Source organism: Carcharhinus amblyrhynchos, unplaced genomic scaffold (assembly GCF_965287045.1).
Source record: "Carcharhinus amblyrhynchos unplaced genomic scaffold, sCarAmb.v2.hapA chromosome_206, whole genome shotgun sequence".
Lineage (NCBI taxonomy): Eukaryota > Metazoa > Chordata > Chondrichthyes > Carcharhiniformes > Carcharhinidae > Carcharhinus > Carcharhinus amblyrhynchos.
Window position 1 is genome coordinate 160,778 of NW_027649946.1, and position 23,964 is coordinate 184,741.

Sequence of the window (23,964 nt, forward strand, 5' to 3'; positions counted from 1 at the left end):
AGAGGTTTAGATAGGGTGGACAGTGATAGCCTTTTTCCTCGGATGGAGAAAGCTAGCACGAGGGGACATAGCTCTAAATTAAGGGGGGGTAGTTATAGGACGGATGTCAGGGGTAGGTTCTTTACCCAGAGGGTGGTGAGGGATTGGAATGCCCTGCCTGCTGCAGTTGTAAATGCGCCTAGTTTGGGGGCGTTTAAGAGATCCGTGGATAGGTTTATGGATGGAAAGGGATTGGTTTAGGTTAGTGGGTCATTGTTTTTTAATTGGTCGGTGCAACATTGTGGGCCGAAGGGCCTGTTCTGTGCTGTAATGTTCTATTATGTAAGATAGATTGAGGGAGCTGGGGCTCTTCTCCCTGGAGAGACGAAGGTTGAGAGGTGACCTGATAGAGGTTTATAAAATGTTGAGAGGAATAGATAGGGTGGATTCTCGGAGGCTATTTCCCAGGGCTGAAATGGTCAGTACGAGAGGACACAGGTTTAAGGTGCTGGGGAGCAAGTACAGAGGAGATGTTAGGGGTAAGTTTTTCACTCAGAGGGTGGTGAGTGAATGGAATCGGCTGCCGTCGGGGGTGGTAGAGGCGAACTCACTGGGGTCTTTTAAGAGACTTCTGGATGAGTACATGGGATTTTATGGGATTGAGGGTTATAGATAGGTCTAGTTGGTAGGGATATGATCAGCACAACTTGTGGGCCAAAGGGCCTGTTTGTGCTGTAGTGTTCTATGCTCTAAGAAATTAATATAGTTCTTGGGGTTAAAAGGGATTAAAGAATATGTTAGGAAGAGGGATCAGGATATTGAATTCGATGATCAGCCATTATCAAAATGAATGGTGGAGCAGGCTCGAAGGGCCAAATGGCCTCCTCCTGCTTCTAGATTCTATGTTCCAATTTAGCAGTACCTCATAGACATAATTCCCTTTGTCAGAACCAGTTAACAGCGAGAACTGATCTGCCCACATGGATGTGAGATTCCCAGCCTTTTCTAATTCTAATACAGCAACCTCCAGGGACAGCTCCAGCTCCAAACAGCAGAATCACAGAGAAAAAAACTTATTTTCTGCCAATTCCAGCCTCTAAATCCAGAGAGAGAAAGAGAGACAAAGAAAGTGACCTCTCTCTGAAGATCCCAAACAGCAGCAAAAGTTTCCTGTGTCAGCCCAGCTCCACCAGCCACCTGATTTTTTCTGACAATCAACGCAAAGAAGCCCCACTCTGAAATATCCAGGAGAACACTAAAAATAGCAGACCAGCATTAGTCCAGATTAAAACAAACATTGGAGCAACTGAGATCAATTATGCTGCTGCAGTAATAACAGGGGTACAGGCTACAGTCAAAACAGCACAAAAACAGCATCAAACAAACTGCTACAACAGATTCTGCACAAGAAACGTGACACAAATACATGCCTTAAAGGCACAGTATCATCACATATTCCATTCCCTTTGAAATGAAGGTAAGCCTTCCATTTGCTGCTGAACTTGCTAGCTTTTTGTGATTAATGCATGAGAACCCCCAAATCTCTCTATGCCGCAGCTTTCTGCAGTCTTTCACCATTTAAGTAATATTCACTCCTTTATCCCTACCAAAGTGCAGAGAGTCATTGAGTTTCACAGCACAGAAACCGGCCCTTCAGCCTATCATGTATGCACTAGATATCTAACATCTATCTATTCTAATCCCATTTAGAACATAGAACATTCCAGCGCAGTACAGGCCCTTCGGCCCTCGATGTTGCGCCGACCAGTGGAACCAATCTAATGACCCTCTAACCTAAACTATTCCAATGTTATCCATATGCCTATCCACTGACCGTTTGAACGCCCTTAAAGTTGGCGAGTCCACAACTGCTGCAGGCAGGGCATTCCACGCCCTTACTACCCTCTGAGTAAAGAACCTACCTCTGACATCCGTCCTATAATTACCACCCCTTAATTTAAAGCTATGTCCCCTCGTGTTAGCCGTCACCATCCGAGGTAAAAGGCTCTCATTGTCCGCTCCATCTAATCCTTTGATAATTTTGTACGCCTCAATCAGGTCACCTCTTAACCTGCTTCTCTCCAACGAAAATAACCTCAAGTCCCTCAGCCTTTCCTCATAAGACCTTCCCACCATACCAGGCAACATCCTGGTAAACCTCCTCTGCACCCTTTCCAATGCCTCCACATCTTTCTTATAATGCGGCGACCAGAACTGTACACAATACTCCAAGTGCGGCCACACCAGAGTTTTGTACAGTTGTAGCATGACCTCATGGCTCCGAAATTCAATCCCTCTACCAATAAAAGCTAACACACTGTACGCCTTCTTAACAACCTTATCAACCTGGGTGCCAACTTTCAGGGATCTATGCGCATGTACCCCGAGATCTCTCTGCTCGTCGACACTACTAAGAGTCCTTCCATTAGCCCCATATTCTGTACTCCTATTACTCTTACCAAAGTGAATCACCTCACACTTTTCCGCATTAAACTCCATTTGCCACCTCTCGGCCCAGCTCTGCAGCTTATCTATGTCCCCCTACAAACTGTAACATCCATCCTCACTGTCTACAACTCCTCCAACTTTGGTGTCGTCAGCAAATTTACTAACCCATCCTTCCACACCCTCATCTAGGTCATTTATAAAAATGACAAACAGCAGTGGCCCCAAAACAGATCCTTGAGGTACACCACTTGTAACCGAACTCCAGGTTGAATATTTCCCATCAACCACCACCCTCTGTCTTCTATCAGCGAGCCAATTCCTGATCCAAACTGCTAAATCACCCTTAATCCCATGCATCTGCATTTTCTGCAGTAGCCTACCATGGGGAACCTTATCAAACGCTTTGCTAAAATCCATATACACCACGTCAACTGCCTTACCCTTATCCACCTCTTTGGTCACCTTTTCAAAAAACTCAATAAGGTTTGTGAGGCACGACCTACCCTTCACAAAACCGTGTTGTCTATCCCTAATCAATTTATTTCTCTCTAGATGATTATAAATCCTATCTCTTATAATCCCTTCCAAAACTTTGCCGACAACAGAAGTAAGGCTCACCGGTCTATAATTCCCAGGATGGTCTCTACTCCCCTTCTTGAACAAGGGGACAACATTTGCTATCCTCCAGTCTTCCAGCACTATACCTGTAGCCAATGATGACCTAAAGATCAAAGCCAAAGGCTCTGCAATCTCTTCTCTACCCTCCCAGAGAATCCTAGCGTAAATCCCATCTGGCCCAGGGGACTTATCTATATTCATACTTTCCAGAATTGCTAACACCTCCTTCTTATGAACCTCAATCCCGTCTAGTCTAAAAGCTTGTATCTCAGTATTCTCCTCGACTACATTGACTTTTTCCTGTGTGAATACTGACGAAAAATACTCATTCAGTGCCTCTCCTATCTCTTCAGGCTCCACGCACAACTTCCCACTGCTGTCTCTGACTGGCCCTAATCTTGCCCTGACCAATCTTTTACTCTTGACATACCTGTAGAAAGCTTTAGGGTTCTCCTTGATTCTACCTACCAAAGTCTTCTCATGTCCTCTTCTAGCTCTTCTTAACTTTCTCTTTAGCGCCTTCCTGGCTAATTTGTAACTCTCCAGTGCCCTAACTGAGCTTTCACGTCTCATCTTTACATAAGCCTCCTTCTTCCTCTTCACCAGAGATTCAACTTCCTTAGTACACCACGGTTCCCTCGCTCGACCACTTCCTCCCTGCCTGACAGGTACATATTTATCAAGGACTCGCAGTAGCTGCTCCCTGAATAAGCTCCACATTTCAGTTGTTCCCAGCCCCTGCAATTTCCTACTCCACCCTATGTATCCTAAATCTCGCCTAATAGCCTCATAATTACCTTTCCCCCAGCTATAACTTCTACCCTTCGGTATATGCCTATCCCTTTCCATCACTAAGGTAAACGCAATCGAATTGTGGTCACTATCACCAAAGTGCTCACCTACCTCCAAGTCTAACACCTGGTCTGGTTCATTACCCAGTACCAAATCCAATGTAACCTCACCTCTTGTTGGCCTATCTACATACTGTGTCAGGAAACCTTCCTGCACACATTGGACAAAAACTGACCCCTCTAACGTGCTTGAACTATAGCTTTTCCAATCGATATTTGTTAAGTTAAGGTCCCCCATAACAACTACCCTGTTACTTTCGCTCCTATCCAGGATCATCTTTGCAATCCTTTCCTCTACATCTCTGGAACTTTTTGGAGGCCCATAAAAAACTCCCAACAGTGTGACCTCTCCTTTCCTGTTTCTAATCTCAGCCCATACTATCCCAATAGACAGGCCCACATCAAACATCCTTTCTGCCACCGTAATACTGTCCACGCCTCCCCCTCTTCTACCACCTTCTCTGCTCTGACTGAAACATCTGAACTCCGGAACCTGCAACAACCATTCCTGTCCCTGCTCTATCCATGTCTCTGTAATGGCCACAACATCGAAGTCCCAGGTACCAACCCAGGCTGCAAGTTCATCCACCTTATTGCGTATGGTCCTCACATTAAAGTATACACACTTCAAACCACCCTCCCGCCTGCCAATACACTGCTGTGACCTAGAAACCTTATCCATGACCTCCCTATTCTCATCCTCCTGTACATTGGAGCTACAATTCAGGTTCCCATCCCCCCTCTGAATCAGTTTAAACCCTCCCGAATAGCATTGGCAAATTATCCCCCCAAGATATTAGTTCCTCTCTGGTTCAGGTGCAGACCATCCCTCTTGTAGAGGTCCCACCTACCCCAGAATGAGCCCCAATTATCCAAGTATCTGAATCCTTCCCTCCTGCACCATTCCTGTAGCCACGTGTTCAAACGCTGTCTCTCTCTATTCTTCTCCTCGCTATCCCGTGGCACGGGTAACAAACCAGAGATAACAACTCTGTTTGTTTTAGCCCCCAGCTTCCACTCTGACTCCCTGAATTTCTGACTTACATCCCCATCCCTTTTCCAACCGATGTCATGGGTGCCAATGTGAACCACAACTTGGGGCTGGTTCCCCTCCCCCTTAAGGATCTCAAACACTCGATCGGAGACATCACGGACCCTGGCACCTGGGAGGCAACATACCAACCGCGAGTCTCGCTCGTTCCCACAGACTCTCCGATCTGTCCCTTTAACTATGGAATCCCCAGTCACTAATCCTGTTCTCTTCTTCCCCCTTCCCACCTGAGCATCAGGGACAGGCTCTACTCCCGAGACCTGTACCCCATGGCTTACCCCCGTTGAGTCCCCAACAGCATCCAAGGACTTGTTTTGGAGAGGAACAGCCGCGGGGGGATCGCTGCTCTGACTGCTTCTTACCCTTTCTAGCAGTTACCCACCTATCACTTTGAGGAGTAACTACCTCCCTGTAACTTTTATCAATAACTGCCTCTGCTTCCGGAATGAACCTTAGTTCCTCCAGTTCCAGCTCCAGGTCCCTAACACGGTCCTCAAGGAGCTGGAATTGGATGCACTTCCTGCAGGTGTAATCAGCCGGGACACGACCAGTGTCCCTCACCTCAAACACCCCACAGGAGGAACATCGCACTGCCTGCACTGCCATCCCTGTTACGTCCTCACCGTTCCAATTTATGGGGGGGAGAAAAACAGCTTCCCGGGCCTCCCTGCGACCTCTTTCTGGTTTCTGGTTTAAACTCTACAAAAAAAACTCCACCAAAAAACGTAAGTTAAAAAAATCACTGTATCTTACCCTCAGGACCCCTCTCACAAATCACTCCCTCTCTGCTGTGCTCCGATGGAACAATGAACATTTGTCAGCATTTGGTCTGTAACTTTGTTGCTGCAGCGTTTCAAGTGTTCATCTAAATTATTCTTTAATGTTATCATATATATATCGTATATCCCACAGTACAGCCCATCAAATCTGCACCGATCACAATCCCACCCAGGCTCTATCCCCACAACCCATGCATTTACCCTCGCTATTCCCCTGTCACTAAGGGGCAATTTAGTATGGCCAATCCACCGAGCCCACACATCTTTGGACTGTGAGAGGAAACCGGAACCCCCGGAGGAAACCCACCCAGACACAGGGAGAATGTGCAAACTCCACTCAGGCAGTGACCCGAGCTGGCGATCGAACCCAGGTCCCTGGAGCTGTGAGGCAGCAGTGCTAACCACTGTGCTACCCTGTTGTAAGGGTCCCTGCCTCTATCACGCTTTCAGTCAGTGAGTTCCAGATTCTCACCACACTCTGGGTGAAAAATCCTTTTCTCAAATTCCTCTAAATCTCCTGCCCGTTATCTTAAATCTATGCCACCTGTTTATTGACCCCTCTAAATAGAGGTTTACAGCATGGAAACAGGCCCTTCGGCCCAACTTGTCCATGCCACCCTTTTTTTTAAACCCCTAAACTAATCCCAATTGTCCGCATTTGGCCCATATCCCACTATACCTATTTCATCCATGTAACTGTCTAAATGCTTTTTAAAAGACAAAATTATACCTGCCTCTACTACGACCTCTGGCAGCTTGTTCCAGACACTCATCACCCTCTGTGTGTAAAAGAATTATCCTTCTGGACACTTTTGTACCTTTCTATCTCTGACCCTATCTCTGTCCCTCATGATTATTACACCACAATGATGTTCCCCCCACCCTTCTGCCACATCCAGCCATGAATGGTGGTGGACAATTAACCCCAACCTCAATGAAACATTCACAGCAATCTTCAGCTAGAAATGCCGAGTGAATGATCCATCTCAGCCTCCTCCAAAGGTCCCCAACATCTTGGATGCCTGTCTCCAATCTATTCGATTCATTCCACGTGATATTGGAGGCACTGGATACAGCAAAGGCAATGGGCTCTGATAACATTCCAGCAATAGTCCTGAAGATTTGTGCTCCAGAACTTGCTGCACCCCGAGCCAAGCTCTTCCAGTACAGCTACAACACTGGCATCTACCCGACAAGGTGGAAAATTACCCAGGTATGTCCTGTACACAAAAAGCAGGACAAATCCAACCCGGCCAGTTACTGTCCACTCTCGATGGAAGTGATAGAAGGGGTTATCGACAGCGCGATCCCCAGCACCTGCTCAGTGACGCCCAGTTTGGGTTCTGCCAGGGGGTCACTCAGCTCCTGACCTCATTCCAGCCTTGGTTCAAACATGGACAAAAGAGCTGAATTCCAGAGGTGAGGGGAGAGTGACAGCTCTTAATATCAAGGCCGCGCTCGACCGAGTGTGGCATCAAGGAGCCCCAGCAAAACTGGAACCAGTGGGTATCGGGGGGCTAACTCTCCGCTGGCTGGAGTTATACCTGGTACATAGGAAGATAGATTGTGGTTGTGCAGGGTCAGTCATCTCAGCTCCAGGACATCTCTACAGGAGTCCCTCAGGGGAGTGTCCGACACCCAACAATCTTCATCTGCTTCATCAATAACCTTCCCTCCATCATAAGGTCGGAAGTATGGATATGCGCTGATGATTACACAATGTTCAGCACCGTTTGTGACTCCTCAGATACTGAAACAGTCCGTGTTCAAATACAACAAGATCTGGACAATATCCAGGCTTGGGCTGGCAAGTGACAGTAACATTCACACCACACAAACGCCAGGCAATGACCATCACCAACAGGAGACACTCTAACAACTACCCCTTGATGGTGTAACCATCACTGAATCCCCCACTGTCAACATCCTTGGGGTTACCATTGACCAGAAACTCAACTGGACTCACCATATAAATACTGTAGCTACCAGAACAGGCCAGAAGTTAGGAATACTACAATGTGTAACTCACCTCCTGACTCCCCAAAGCCTGTCCACCATCTACACTGCACAAGTCAGGAGTGTGATGGAATACTCCCCACTTGCCTGGATGGGAGCAGCTCCAACAACACTCGAGAAGCTCAACACCATCCAGGACAAAGCAGGCCAACTTGATTGGCCCCCCATCCACAAACATCCACTCCCTCCAGTGTCTGTGTACTATCTACAAGATGCATTGCAGCAACTCACCAAGGCTCTTTAGGTAGCAGCTTCCAAACCCATGACCACTTCCATCCAGAAGGACAGGAGCAGCAGATATTGGGAACATTATCACCTGGAGATGCCCCTCTGAGTCACTCACCACCCTGAATTGGAAATATATCACCGTTCCTTCACTGTCACTGGGTCAAAATCCTGGAATTCCCTCCCGAACAGCACTGTGGGTGTACCTACACCTTGGGGACTGCAGCTCACCACCGCCTTATCAAGGTTATTCAGGGATGGACAATAAATGCTGGTTTAGCGAGTGATAGCCACGTTCCATGAATGAATTTTGAAGTTATCTGTGTGAGTGGAAGGGTGGTGGGAACAGGACTCGGCTCTGGTTAGGAGGACATTTCCACACACAAGAATGGTTTTGTCACAAAATGATTCCCTGAGCCGGTTAATAAGCAGTATGAGGCTCTTTCCAGTACTGATAGCTGGTTGATCTTCCTTCTCTTTAGAGTTCCTCTTGTTCCCTATCGAATCCCCTCCTCCAGTCTGGAAGTGAAGGATAAAGCAAAGAGTATAATGAGGGTTACTGGGAAGATGAAGGATGAGGTACCGATGACAGAGGTTCCTCCACCACTCACTGATGTCGATGAATATCTGATCTTCACGGCCCATCAGACGGCAACTTCAGCAGTTTCCAGTATTGTGAGTGTTTGCATTGCTTCCAAAGCTCAAATATACAAACCATTTCTTTAACTTAGAGCCAACCAGACAGTACACGCGGTACCAATACAGTTCCTTCACTACGAACCAGACAGTACACGCGGTACCAATACAGTTCCTTCACTACCAACCAGACAGTACACGCGGTACCAATACAGTTCCTTCACTACGAACCAGACAGTACACGCGGTACCAATACAGTTCCTTCACTACGAACCAGACAGTACACGTGGTACCAATACAGTTCCTTCACTACGAACCAGACAGTACACGCGGTACTGATACAGTTCCTTCACTACGAACCAGACAATACACGCGGTACCAATACAGTTCCTTCACTACCAACCAGACAGTACACGCGGTACTGATACAGTTCCTTCACTACGAACCAGACAGTACACACGGTACCAATACAGTTCCTTCACTACGAACCAGACAGTACACGCGGTACCAATACAGTTCCTTCACTACGAACCAGACAATACACGCGGTACCAATACAGTTCCTTCACTACCAACCAGACAGTACACGCGGTACTGATACAGTTCCTTCACTACGAACCAGACAGTACACGCGGTACCAATACAGTTCCTTCACTACGAACCAGACAATACACACGGTACCAATACAGTTCCTTCACTACCAACCAGACAGTACACGCGGTACTGATACAGTTCCTTCACTACGAACCAGACAGTACACGCGGTACCAAGACAGTTCCTTCACTACCAACCAGACAGTACACGCGGTACTGATACAGTTCCTTCACTACCAACCAGACAGTACACGCGGTACCAAGACAGTTCCTTCACTACCAACCAGACAGTACACGCGGTACCAAGACAGTTCCTTCACTACCAACCAGACAGTACACGCGGTACTGATACAGTTCCTTCACTACGAACCAGACAGTACACGCGGTACCAAGACAGTTCCTTCACTACCAACCAGACAGTACACGCGGTACTGATACAGTTCCTTCACTACCAACCAGACAGTACACGCGGTACCAAGACAGTTCCTTCACTACCAACCAGACAGTACACGCGGTACCAAGACAGTTCCTTCACTACCAACCAGACAGTACACGCGGTACCAATACAGTTCCTTCACTACCAACCAGACAGTACACGCGGTACTGATACAGTTCCTTCACTACGAACCAGACAGTACACGCGGTACCAAGACAGCTCCTTCACTACCAACCAGACAGCACACGCGGTACCAAGACAGCTCCTTCGGTACCAACCAGACAGTTCCTTCACTACGAACCAGACAGTACACGCAGTACCAATACAGTTCCTTCACTACCAACCCGACCATAGACGCGGTACCAATACAGTTCCTTCACTACCAACCAGACCATACACGCGGTACCAAGACAGCTCCTTCACTACCAACCAGACAGTACACGCGGTACCAAGACAGCTCCTTCACTACCAACCAGACAGCACACGCGGTACCAAGACAGCTCCTTCGGTACCAACCAGACAGTTCCTTCACTACGAACCAGACAGTACACGCAGTACCAATACAGTTCCTTCACTACCAACCAGACCACAGACGCGGTACCAATACAGTTCCTTCACTACGAACCAGACAGTACACGCAGTACCAATACAGTTCCTTCACTACGAACCAGACAGTACACGCAGTACCAATACAGTTCCTTCACTACCAACCAGACCACAGACGCGGTACCAATACAGTTCCTTCACTACGAACCAGACAGTACACGCAGTACCAAGACAGCTCCTTCACTACCAACCAGACAGTACACGCGGTACCAAGACAGCTCCTTCACTACCAACCAGACAGTACACGCGGTACCAATACAGTTCCTTCACTACCAACCAGACAGTACACGCGGTACCAATACAGCTCCTTCACTACCAACCAGACAGTACACACGGTACCAATACAGTTCCTTCACTACCAACCAGACAGTACACGCGGTACCAAGACAGTTCCTTCACTACGAACCAGACAGTACACGCGGTACCAATACAGTTCCTTCACTACCAACCAGACAGTACACGTGGTACCAAGACAGTTCCTTCACTACGAACCAGACAGTACACGCGGTACCAATACAGTTCCTTCACTACCAACCAGACAGTACACGCGGTACCAATACAGTTCCTTCACTACCAACCAGACAGTACACGCGGTACCAAGACAGTTCCTTCACTACGAACCAGACAGTACACGCGGTACCAATACAGTTCCTTCACTACCAACCAGACAGTACACGCGGTACCAATACAGTTCCTTCACTACCAACCAGACAGTACACGCGGTACCAATACAGTTCCTTCACTACCAACCAGACAGTACACGCGGTACCAAGACAGTTCCTTCACTACCAACCAGACAGTACACGCGGTACCAATACAGCTCCTTCACTACCAACCAGACAGTACACGCGGTACCAAGACAGCTCCTTCACTACCAACCAGACAGTACACGCGGTACCAAGACAGCTCCTTCACTACCAACCAGACAGTACACGCGGTACCAATACAGCTCCTTCACTACCAACCAGACAGTACACGCGGTACCAAGACAGCTCCTTCACTACCAACCAGACAGTACACGCGGTACCAAGACAGCTCCTTCACTACCAACCAGACAGTACACACGGTACCAAGACAGCTCCTTCACTACCAACCAGACAGTACACGCGGTACCAATACAGCTCCTTCACTACCAACCAGACAGTACACGCGGTACCAAGACAGCTCCTTCACTACCAACCAGACAGTACACGCGGTACCAAGACAGCTCCTTCACTACCAACCAGACAGTACACGCGGTACCAAGACAGCTCCTTCACTACCAACCAGACAGTACACGCGGTACCAAGACAGCTCCTTCACTACCAACCAGACAGTACACGCGGTACCAAGACAGCTCCTTCACTACCAACCAGACAGTACACACGGTACCAAGACAGTTCCTTCACTACCAACCAGACAGTACACACGGTACCAATACAGTTCCTTCACTACAAACCAGACAGTACACGCGGTACCAAGACAGCTCCTTCACTACCAACCAGACAGTACACACGGTACCAAGACAGCTCCTTCACTACCAACCAGACAGTACACACGGTACCAATACAGTTCCTTCCCTATGAGCCAGACAGTACACGCGGTACCAATACAGTTCCTTCCCTACGAGCCAGACAGTACACGCGGTACCAAGACAGTTCCTTCACTACGAACCAGACAGTACACGCGGTACCAATACAGTTAAACATAGAACATAGAACATTACAGCGCGGAACAGGCCCTTCGGCCCACAATGTTGCGCCGACCAGTCTTATTTTTAAAAAAAAACATTGACCCACTAATCTAAACCAATCCCTTTTCGTCCATAAACCTATCCACCAATCTCTTAAACGCCCCCAAACTAGGCGCATTTACAACTGCAGCAGGCAGGGCATTCCAATCCCTCACCACCCTCTGGGTAAAGAACCTGCCCCTGACATCCGTCCTATAACTACCACCCCTTAATTTAAAGCCATGCCCCCTCGTGCTAGATTTCTCCATCCGAGGAAACAGGCTATCACCATCCACCCTATCTAAACCTCTAATCATCTTATATGTTTCTATAAGATCCCCTCTTAGCCGCCTTCTTTCCAGTGAAAACAACCCCAAATCCCTCAGTCTCTCCTCATAGGACCTCCCCTGCATACCAGGCAACATCCTGGTAAACCTCCTCTGCACCCTCTCCAAAGCCTCCACATCCTTCCTGTAATGTGGGGACCAGAACTGCACACAATACTCCAAGTGCGGCCGCACCAGAGTTGTGTACAGTTGCAACATGACGCTGCGACTCCTAAATTCAATCCCCCTACCAATAAACGCCAAGACACTGTATGCCTTCTTAACAACCTTATCTACTTGATTCCCAACTTTCAGGGATCTATGTACACATACACCTAGATCCCTCTGCTCCTCCACACTATTCAAAGTCCTCCCGTTAGCCCTATACTCAACACATCTGTTATTCCTACCGAAATGGATTACCTCACACTTCTCCGCATTAAACTCCATCCGCCACCTCGCGGCCCAGCTCTGCAACCTGTCCAAGTCACCCTGCAAACTTCGACACCCTTCCTCACAATCTACCACACCTCCGACTTTGGTGTCATCAGCAAACTTACTAATCCACCCAACTATACCCTCATCCAGATCATTAATAAAAATTACAAACAGTTCCTTCCTTACGAGCCAGACAGTACACACGGTACCAAGACAGTTCCTTCACTACCAACCAGACAGTACACGCGGTACCAATACAGTTCCTTCACTACGAACCAGACAGTACGCGCGGTACCAAGACAGCTCCTTCACTACCAACCAGACAGTACACGCGGTACCAATACAGTTCCTTCACTACGAACCAGACAGTACGCGCGGTACCAAGACAGCTCCTTCACTACCAACCAGACAGTACACACGGTACCAATACAATTTCTTCACTACCAACCAGACAGTACACGCAGTCCCAATACAGCTCCTTCACTGGCTGCCACACAGGCTTTGATCTGCCCCTCACAGATTATCGTTTCATTTCCCTCATGTGTCTAATAACAACTCACACCTCCATCCTCTGTCATCACCTAGAGACACCTCCATCTACTCATATCATTGCCCTCACATTCTCACAGTTAGAACTGCCACAAATCCTCTCAATACTCAACATTGCTTCAGGCATCTTGGGTTTCCCTTTCTTCTCGACTCTTCCCAATCCCCATAAGTGTGTCTGAGAGGTTACCAAAGCCCTATCGAGTGAGGTCCACAAAGAGGTCCACCTCACCCTGGATGAAGTAAGTCGTGTCACAACACCAGGTTAAATTTCGACAGGTTTATTTGTTAGCACGTGCTGTCAGAATGCTGCCTCTTCATCAGGTGTGTTCACAAACAGGGCAGATATAAACACAAACTTGATTACAAGACCATGGTTAGAATGCAAGTCTTAACAGGTAAAAATTTACAGGTGCAGTCGATGGTACCCTGCACCCATTAGAAACCAAATCTCAATGCAAACCTCACTGCCGACAACCTGGCTGTGTCATGCAGGGTGAATAGGAGTTGCCGGTGTTGGACTTGGGTGGGCGCAGTAAGTAGTCCCACAATATCAGGTTAACATCCAACAGGTTTATTTGGTAGCACAAACTTTTGATACGTTGCTCCTTCATCAAGTGAGTGCAGGATTTGTTTCACAACGGGGCACATATAAACACAAACTCAATTACATGATCATGGTTGGAATATGAGTCTTAACAGGTAATCAAGAATTTACAGGTGCAGACAATGCAAGTGGACAGAGGGTTAAGCACAGCAAGACGTGCCGGATTATTGACACGAATGCCATCATCTCACGTGAGAACACCATCCACCAGATATACTGAACATACTGTTGCGACTTGGCCAACGTTGTCTACCTGATACGCTGCAGGAAAGGATGTCCCGAAGCATGGTACATTGGGGAGACCATGCAGACACTATAACAATGGATGGGTGAGCACCACTCGATGGTGTCCAGGCAGGAGGGTTCTCTTCCAGTTGGAGAACATTTCAGTGGTCACGGGCATTCGACCTCTGATCTTCGGGTAAATGTTCTCCAAGGTGGCCTTCACGACATACAACAGCGCAGAGTCGCTGAGCAGAGACTGATAGCCAAGTTCCGCACACACGAGGACGGCCTCAACAGGGATCTTGGGTTCATGTCGCACTATCTGTAACCCCCATGACTTGCCTGGACTTGTAAAATCTCACTAACTGTCCTGTCTGGAGACAATACACATCTCTTTAAACAGCATTTAGAGCTCTCTTTCAGCCCACAAAGATCCATTAAGATAAAAGGATTCCACACTGTCATTGGCTGCTGATGTGTGATCATCGACAGTTCCCTGTAGCTCCCTCCCTGTAGCTCCCTCTGAGGTATCCTGCAAACTCAAGGGAATCTCACATCTTGAGTCACTTGCATGTGCCACAGATCCTTGAGGGACCTCAGTGCATTCAGAGTTTGCTCCGGGGGCACAGTGGTCAGCATCTGACACGGGTCCCTGTATCTGCACAGCAAACAGTGATAGTCACTGAGCTGTCGTGTTGCCCATCAGATGGTCCAGTTTAAGCGTACACTAACAATGTGAAGCACTAGGCAACTCTCGAAACATCCAAGAGCAGCCCTCGCGTGACCCACCGTGTGTATGCCCCTTGTTGGTCAACAAGGTGGACAGAGTCACGTGTGGATGTAAAAAAAAATCAATAAACATACACAGCCTATACAGACATGCATGGAAGGTCCCCAGTAGCTCCAACGTAAGTGACAAGGTGAGCCATAAAATATGTTGGATGGCCCATAGGAATCTATTGATTCCCAGGAACGTCCTGAGGCTCTTGATCCTTAACTAGAACATTCTTTTGTATCCCTCCATCTCCAGTCTGCTCATGTGCCTATCTAGGTAAGCCTTAAACAACTCTAGCGTGTCTGCCTCCACCACCCTAATTGGCAGTGCATTCCAGGCCCCCACAACCCTCTGTGTGAAAAACCTCCCCCTAACATCTGAATTATACCTCGCCCCTCTAGTTAGGAACACATGATCGGTACAGGCTTGGAGAGCTGAAGGGCCTGTTCCTGTGCTGTTTTATTCTTTGTTCTTTGAGACAGCATTGTAAACCCAGTACACTCACAGCTACCTGCACAGAGTGATCCAGTGTACCCCAGAGAGCTGGGTTATCACTCACTGCTACTCACTTGATCGTCTGTAGATAGATCTGAATCCAGACTGTGGAACATCTCCACTGACCATCCCTCACACAGGAATAATGATCTGACCTCATCCCCATCCTCAAACCCCAGATTACATTCCTCTACAGGACGCAGGCATCTGTCACTGTCCGTTCTGGATGTGAGTTTGAGGATCAGGTCACTTTAATCTACGCAGAGAGATCTTCATCAATACTGTCATCATCCACTCACTGACCCACACTGACCAGCCAGCCCGTGCCTGCCCACTGACCAGCCAGCCCGTGCCTGCCCACTGACCAGCCAGCCCGTGCCTGCCCACTGACCACCCAGCCCGTGCCTGCCCACTGACCACCCAGCCCGTGCCTGCCCACTCATGGTGGAGGGGATGGCAGCAAATATGTTTGTTTAAAAAGGGCTGCAGGGAAAAGCCTGGGAACTACAGGCCAGTGAGCCTCACATCTGTGGTGGGTAAATTGTTGGAAGGTATTTTGAGAGACAGGATCTACAGGCATTTAGAGACACAAGGACTGATTAGGGACAGTCAGCATGGCTTTGTGAGTGGAAAATCATATCTCACAAATTTGATTGAGTTTTTTGAAGGGGTAACTAAGAAGGTAGATGAGGGCAGTGCAGTCGATTCAGTTCTCTTCATATGTCAGTCCTGCCGTTCCATGAATCAGTCTGGTGAACCTTCGCTGGACTCCCTCAATGGCGAGAACATCCTTCCTCAGACTAGGAGACCAAAACTGCACACAATACTCAGGGTGTGACCAAGGCCCTGTATCACTGCAGTGCCTACCCCTACTCCTATATTCCAATCCTCTTGCTATGAGAGATGAAGATCCCTGATGATTATTTCAATTGTAATCCACACCCAAGCCTGAGAGTTGCCCCATCCCCCCCCACCCCGACACTAATATGTCACACTCATGGCTACACGATGGGGTGCGGGTCCAAGCGCAAAACTGCAGGACTGGGGTCTCCTTTCGACATCAGCCATCCACTGATATCTCCCTTTGTGCTGTATGTCAGACAGGATATGGACAGATTCCTCTATCCAGTAACAGCCTCTACCCACTCTGTCTGCTGCCCCACTGCCAGGCACTTGCAGCTTCAACACTTTGTTCAAGGACATTTTTGAGACGATGATAAGTATTCCGAGGGAGTGCGGAGCGAGCGCGGGACGCGTGTGCGGAGCGAGCGCGGGACGCGTGTGCGGAGCGAGCGCGGGACGCGTGTGCGGAGCGAGCGCGGGACGCGTGTGCGGAGCGAGCGCGGGACGCGTGTGCGGAGCGAGCGCGGGACGCGTGTGCGGAGCGAGCGCGGGACGCGTGTGCGGAAATAGGGAAATGCTAGTGATGTGGTCTCGGGAATTTGAGGAGATCTTTGACACAGCGCCACACAAAAGACTTGTCAGCAAAATCATGGAATAAGAGGGTAAGCCTCCACCCAAGCCCCACTCTCACTCTCACCCTCACCTCCACCCTCACCCACCCTGCAGCCCCCTTCCCACCCCCACCCTCACCCACCCTGCAGCCCCCACCCTCCCCTCCTTGCACTCTCACCCACACAGGCTGTGGGAATCTGAAACCTGTTGGATGATGGTGGAGCCTGACGCTCCTGTGTTCCTCTGGCTCCCCCACCCTGCCTCACTCACATCACACTCTCCTGTCTCTGAGTCCTGAACCAAATCAGAACCTGCCTCAGAATTGTGACTCCCTCCTGGTCCAGATCAGAAGGAAATCTTTCTCCCTCTCTGCTGTGTCTCAGTGTCCAGAGTTCAGCTTTCAGCTTAGATGACTCCAGACCCACAGCAACAGGCCTCTGAAATAGCCCAACATGTCACTCAGATCAAGGGCAGCTAGGATTGGGGATGAGGAACATGCTGACCCAGCGCAACACCTGTATCTCATGAGTGGATTTTATATTTCTGACTCATTTATTCTTATATTCTAATTTTTCCCCCTTTTTACCAACCTTTTGCTGACAAAGTACCACACATTATTATCAAAAAAAGCCTTTGGAATCCAATGAAAGTGACCAGCTGGATTGAAACCTGGTTCGGAGTCAGGAAGGGAAGGCAGGTAGTTGTTTAAAAGCAAATTACTGCAGATGCTGGAATCTGAAACCAAAAGAGAAAATGCTGGAAAATCTCAGCAGGTCTGGCAGTATCTGTAAGGAGAGAACAGAGAGGATAGCTCAGAAAGGACAGCAGGACCAGGGGGCACAGCCTCAAGTTAAAGGGGGGGGCGGTTTAGAACGGAGTTGAGGAGGAACTTCTTCACTCAAAGGGTGGTGAATCTCTGGAATTCTCTGCCCGTTGAAGTGGTGGAGGCTGCCTCGCTAAATATTTTTAAGACGCGGGTTGATGGGTTTTTGATAAGAGAGGGGATTAAGGGTTATGGGGAGAGGGCGGGAATGTGGAACTGATCCACGACAGATCAGCCATGATCTTATTGAATGGTGGGGCAGGCTCGAAGGGCCAGATGGCCTACTCCTGCTCCTATTTCTTATGTTCTTATGATGTAGAGCTGAGGTTTCAAATCCAGGTGACCCCTTGTCAAAGGGTGGTCTGGATTTGAAATGTCACTCCTTTTCTCTCCTTACAGATGTTGATAATCGAATGGTGTTTTTGTGACTGGAAGGTTGTTCTTACTCAGTTCACAGATTTACACATGCTGATATTCTTTCTAGATATCTTGAGGCAATCGTTCTCTGTGACCCTGTTATACTCCCAGAGGCCACTTGGCAAAGGATAGAACTGGAACCAACCTTTACACATCTTCAGCAGTATTTATTTCCAGTTACACATTACAAACACACAGCTCCTAGTCCCACAATCACACCTTTAATCTTTATCTATTTATTGGGGTCCACAATCTGCACACATTCAGCCATTAACTCTCTCTCTCGGTTTCAGATTCTAACGGTGGTGAGAAACAAGGAGGAAGAAGAGAGGAAGGAACAGAAGCTAAAAGAAGAAAAGGAAAAGGAACTCCAGAAATCAGCTGGGAAAGAGCCAAAGAAAAAGGGAGTAAAGTCAGCAGATAAAAAGAAAGGTATTTATCCTCATCATTGGAACTGGATTGGGAATATGGGAAGTCTCAAGTCTCCAACCTATCGATATCCTGTTGGATCCTCTGACAACCCCCGGCACCATCAGCAACTGCACCAATCTTTGTGTCATCCACAAACTTACGAATCAGACCACCCACATTTTCCTCTAGATTGTTTATATTTCCTATAAACAACAGCGGTCCCAGCACTGATCCCTGTGGAACATCACTAGCTACAGATCTCCATTCTGAAAAACACCCTTCCACCGCTGCCCTCTATCTTCTATAACCAAGCCAATTCTGTATCCATCTAACCAGCCCACCCCAATCCCATGTAATTCTAGTTTTTGTACCAGTCTGCCACATGGGAGTTTGTCAAACACCTTACTAAAGTCCATATAAACCACATCCACAGCCCTTCCCTCATCAATTATCTTTGTCACCTCTTCAAAAAACTCAATCAAGTTAATGAGATATGACCTTCTCCGTACAAAACCATGCTGCCTGTTACTAACTAGTCCATTTTCCTCCAAATGTGCATCTATCCTGTCCCTCAGTATCTTCCCCAAAGGCTTTCCCACCACTGATGTCAGGCTCACCGACCTATAATTTCCAGGGTTATCCCTGTTTCCTTTCTTAAACAAGGGAACAACATTGGCTATTCTCCATCCTCTGGAACCTCAGCTGTGGTCAAAGAGGTTGTGAAGATGTCTGTTATGGCTCCAACTATTTCTCCCCTTGCCTCCCGCAGTAACCTGGGATCAATCCCAGCTGGATCCAGGGACTTGTCTACCTTGATGCAATTTAGGATGCTCAACACTTCCTCCTTCTATATATTGATGTTCTCAAGAGTATTCACACATCTATCTCTGACCTCAACATCAGTCATGTCCTCCTCCTTGGTGAATACCGATACAAAGGATTCATTTCACCTACTTCCTATGGTTCCACACATAACTTCCCTCCATTGTCTTTGAGTGGGCCTAGTCTTCCTCTTGCTCCCCTTGCTCCTAATACACGCATTTAAGCCTTGGTATTCTCCTTGACCCTATTTGCTAAAGACGTTTCAAGGCCCCCTTTAGCCCTCCTGATTCTATGTTTAAGTTCATTCCTACTACTCCTCAAAGGTTTTGTTGGTTTTTAGATGCCTAAACCTATCGTATGCTTCCTTTATCCTTTTGACTAAGCTTACAATTTTCCTGGTCATCCATGGTCCCCAAGTCCTGCCTTTTCTATCCTTTTTTTGCGGGTACATGCCTCTCCCACACTTCAAACAACCAGCCTTTAAAAGCTTCTCACATGCCAGAGGTGGTTTAGAAGAGCAAGAGGGGATTTGATAGAAATGTATAAGATCCTGAGGGGTATTGACATGGTCGATGTGGAGAGGATGTTCCCTCTTGTTGGAGAATCTAGGGCTAGGAGTCACTGTTTAAAGTATAAGGGGCCTATCTAACAGGAAGCAGAGAGTTGGTATCAATGGGTGCTATTCGGATTGGCGGTTGGTGACTAGTGGAGTGCCACAGGGATCGGTGCTGGGGCCTCAACTGTTTACCATTTATATAGATGATCTGGAGGAGGGGGCTGAGTGTAGGGTAACAAAGTTTGCTGATGACACGAAGATGAGTGGAAAAGCGAATTGCGAGGAGGATGCGGAAAGTCTGCAGAGGGATCTGGATAGGCTGAGCGAGTGGGTGAGGACCTGGCAGATGGAGTACAATGTTAGCAAATGTGAGGTTATCCACTTTGGCAGGAATAATAGTAAAATGGAACATTATTTAACTGGTGAAAAATTACAACATGCTACAGTGCAGAGGGACCTGGGGGTCCCAGTCTGTAGGTACAGCAGGTGATCAAGAAGGCGAATGGGATGCTGGCCTTCATAGCGAGGGGGATTGAATATAAAAGTAGGGAGGTCTTGCTGCAACTGTACAGGGCACAGGTGAATCCGCAGCTGGAGTACTGTGTGCAGTTTTGGTCGCCGCACTTGCAAAAGGATATTTTGGCCTTGGAGGGAGTGCAGAGGAGGTTCACTAGGCTGATACCGGAGTTGACGGGGTTAGCCTATGAAGAGAGACCAAATAGACTGGGTCTGTACTCGTTGGAGTTTAGAAGGATGAGGGGGGATCTTATAGAGACGTATAAGATAATGAAGGGGATGGATAGGGTAGAGGTAGAGAGATTCTTCCCGCTTAGAAAGGACAGCAGGACTAAGGGGCACAGTCTCAAAATAAGCGGGGGGCAGTTTAGATCAGAGTTGAGGAGGAACTTCTTCTCTCAAAGGGTAGTGAATCTCTGGAATTCTCTGCCTGTTGAAGTGGTGGAGGCTGCCTTGCTAAATATATATAAGTCACAGGTAGATAGGTTTCTGATAGACAGGGGGATTAAGGGTTATGGGGAGAAAGCAGGAAAGTGGAACTGATCCACTTCAGATCAGCCATGATCTTATTGAATGGCGGGGCAGGCTCGAAGAGCTAGATGGCCTACTCCTGCTCCTATTTCTTATGTTCTTGTGGGCCTGCCATTTCAAATGGGTATGAGGTGAAGTTTCTTCTCTCAGAGGGTCATGAGTCTTTGGAAGCCTTTTCCTGGAAAGGCTTTGGAAGCAGAGATGGACCAATTCTTGGAAAGCAAGAGGGGGTATTGGGGTTGGTGGGATGCAGGTTTGAGGTCAGATCAGCCATGGTCTTGTTCAGTAGTGATGCAGACACGAATGGCTGACTGCCACTCCGTGTTTTATATATTTGTATAAAACTATCATTGATTGTCCTAAAAACCCATTTGGTTCACTCATTTCCTTCAGCTATACATTTTTAATTCATTTCTGGAACATGAGCTTTGCTGGCTGGGCCCATCCCCCTAATTACTCTTCGTTTCAGAGTCACCCACATTGCTGTGGATCTGGAGTCACGTGTAGGCCAGAGCAGGCGAGGACAGCAGATTTCCTTCGGTAGGGACCCAGATGGCTTTTTCTGACAATCAACAATGATTCTTAATTCCAGATCTATTTTGTATATTCAGATTTCACCATCTGCCGTGGTGGGATTTGAACTCAGAGTCACAGATTTAGCCCTGGGTTACGAGTCCAGTGACAATTCCACTACACCATTGCCTCCCCTGCACGTGACCCCAAACACAGAGCAATATGGTTGACTCTTAAATGCCCTCTGAAATTGCCAGTCGAGACACTCAGTCCAGGAGGAAATAGTGAGGAGCAGGAAATGCTGCTGTCGTCAGCATCCTGGGAAAGAATAAAACATAATAACTGAGCAGAAACAGAGATAAAAATCTGACAAGACCCCGGGAGGGGGGTAGGCTGTTGGGGGGGCGGGGGGGTAGGCTGTTGGGGGGTGGGAGTGGGGTAAGTTGTTGGGGGGGTGGGCGGGGGGGTAGGTTGTTGGGGGGCGTGGGCGGGGGTGGTAGGTTGTTGGGGTGTGGGCGGAGGGTGGGTTGTCGGGGGGGGCAGAGAGTGGGTTGCGGGGGGCGGGGGGAGGGTGGGTTGTGGCGGGGGGGCGGGCGGAGGGTGGGTTGTCGGGGGGCGGGCAGAGGGTGGGCTGCAGGGGGGGGCGGGCGGACGGTGGGCTGCAGGGGGGGGCGGGCGGAGGGTGGGCTGCAGGGGGGAGCGGGCGGAGGGTGGGCTGCAGGGGGGGGCGGGCGGAGGGTGTATTGCCGGGGGGGGGGGGGGCGGGGGAGGGTGTATTGCCGGCGGGGGGGGGCGGGGAGGGTGTGTTGTCGGGGGGTGGGCGGAGGGTGTATTGCCGGGGGGGGGGGTGGGGGTGGGGGAGGGTGTATTGCCGGGGGGGGGGGGGGGGGGGGGGGTGTTGTCGGGGGGGGGGGGGGTGTTGTCGGGGGGTGGGCAGGATGCAGATTTAAGGCCTTTCTCACAGCAGCCATGGTGTGAATACAGGCACTGTGGCCCAGTTGGGGTAATTTACCTGGTGTCCTCAGTGACTGACAGCATTGTCTCACTGTATGTTTCAGGCCAACAGTCCTTCACCCCGTCTCTGACACTCCCGATGCTCGAGAATCCTGAACTGGTGAGGAAGAGAGAACTGAAGGAGCGAATATTCACAGAGTACGTGGGAGCGCTGGAGGATGAAGGTGATTCTCAATTTCACAGGCTCAGGGCACAAGCACAGTGTGATTGTCCCCAAAACCAACCGAGGGGTCTCGGATTCACTGTGTGTCTTTAAGACAGAGACAGGGAGGTTCTTAATTAATAAGGGGATTGGGAGATATGGGGAAAAGGCAGGAGAATGGGGGATGAGAAGAGTACCAGCCATGATTGAATGGCAGAGCAGACTCAATGGGCCGAGTGGTGGGGTCCCAGCTGCTGTGAAGCAGCAGTGTTAACCACCCTGTCACCATGCTGCCCCCTTCCGATCCTGTCTTATCATCTTATCGTCTGTCCCAGTGTCACCCAGGGAGGGGTCTGTCTCCGTGTCACCCGGGGAGGGGTCTGTCTCCTGTTTATTTATTTATTTTGTTTATTATTGGCCAGCGCCTGTCCCCATTCAGCAGGCAGGCAGCGCCTGTCCCCACTCAGCAGGCAGACAGCGCCTGTCCCCATTCAGCAGGCAGGCAGCGCCTGTCCCCATTCAGCAGGCAGACAGCACCTGTCCCCACTCAGCAGGCAGACAGCGCCTGTCCCCACTCAGCAGGCAGACAGCGCCTGTCCCCACTCAGCAGGCAGACAGCGCCTGTCCCCACTCAGCAGGCAGACAGCGCCTGTCCCCATTCAGCAGGCAGGCAGCGCCTGTCCCCATTCAGCAGGCAGACAGCACCTGTCCCCACTCAGCAGGCAGACAGCACCTGTCCCCACTCAGCAGGCAGACAGCGCCTGTCCCCACTCAGCAGGCAGAAGAGCGCCTGTCCCCATTCAGCAGGCAGACAGCACCTGTCCCCACTCAGCAGGCAGGCAGCGCCTGTCCCCACTCAGCAGGCAGACAGCGCCTGTCCCCATTCAGCAGGCAGACAGCACCTGTCCCCACTCAGCAGGCAGAAGAGCGCCTGTCCCCATTCAGCAGGCAGACAGCACCTGTCCCCACTCAGCAGGCAGGCAGCGCCTGTCCCCATTCAGCAGGCAGACAGCGCCTGTCCCCACTCAGCAGGCAGACAGCGCCTGTCCCCACTCAGCAGGCAGGCAGCGCCTGTCCCCATTCAGCAGGCAGACAGCGCCTGTCCCCACTCAGCAGGCAGACAGCGCCTGTCCCCATTCAGCAGGCAGACAGCGCCTGTCCCCACTCAGCAGGCAGACAGCGCCTGTCCCCACTCAGCAGGCAGGCAGCGCCTGTCCCCATTCAGCAGGCAGACAGTGCCTGTCCCCACTCAGCAGGCAGACAGCGCCTGTCCCCATTCAGCAGGCAGACAGCGCCTGTCCCCACTCAGCAGGCAGACAGCGCCTGTCCCCACTCAGCAGGCAGGCAGCGCCTGTCCCCATTCAGCAGGCAGACAGCGCCTGTCCCCACTCAGCAGGCAGACAG

General features: G+C 49.4%; 1 protein-coding gene across 2 annotated transcripts in view; it reads left to right on the forward strand.

Annotated features, from left to right (window-relative positions):
* LOC145338875 (sperm flagellar protein 2-like) overlaps positions 1 to 23,964 on the forward strand; it is a 233,647-nt gene that overhangs the window by 129,843 nt on the left and 79,840 nt on the right. For both annotated transcript variants that reach the window (XM_080183275.1, XM_080183276.1), the window contains exons 18-20: positions 8,450 to 8,642; positions 18,349 to 18,487; positions 22,463 to 22,582. In XM_080183275.1, coding sequence (XP_080039401.1) covers positions 8,450 to 8,642; positions 18,349 to 18,487; positions 22,463 to 22,582 — 452 coding nt within the window. The remainder of the gene's footprint in view (positions 1 to 8,449; positions 8,643 to 18,348; positions 18,488 to 22,462; positions 22,583 to 23,964) is intronic.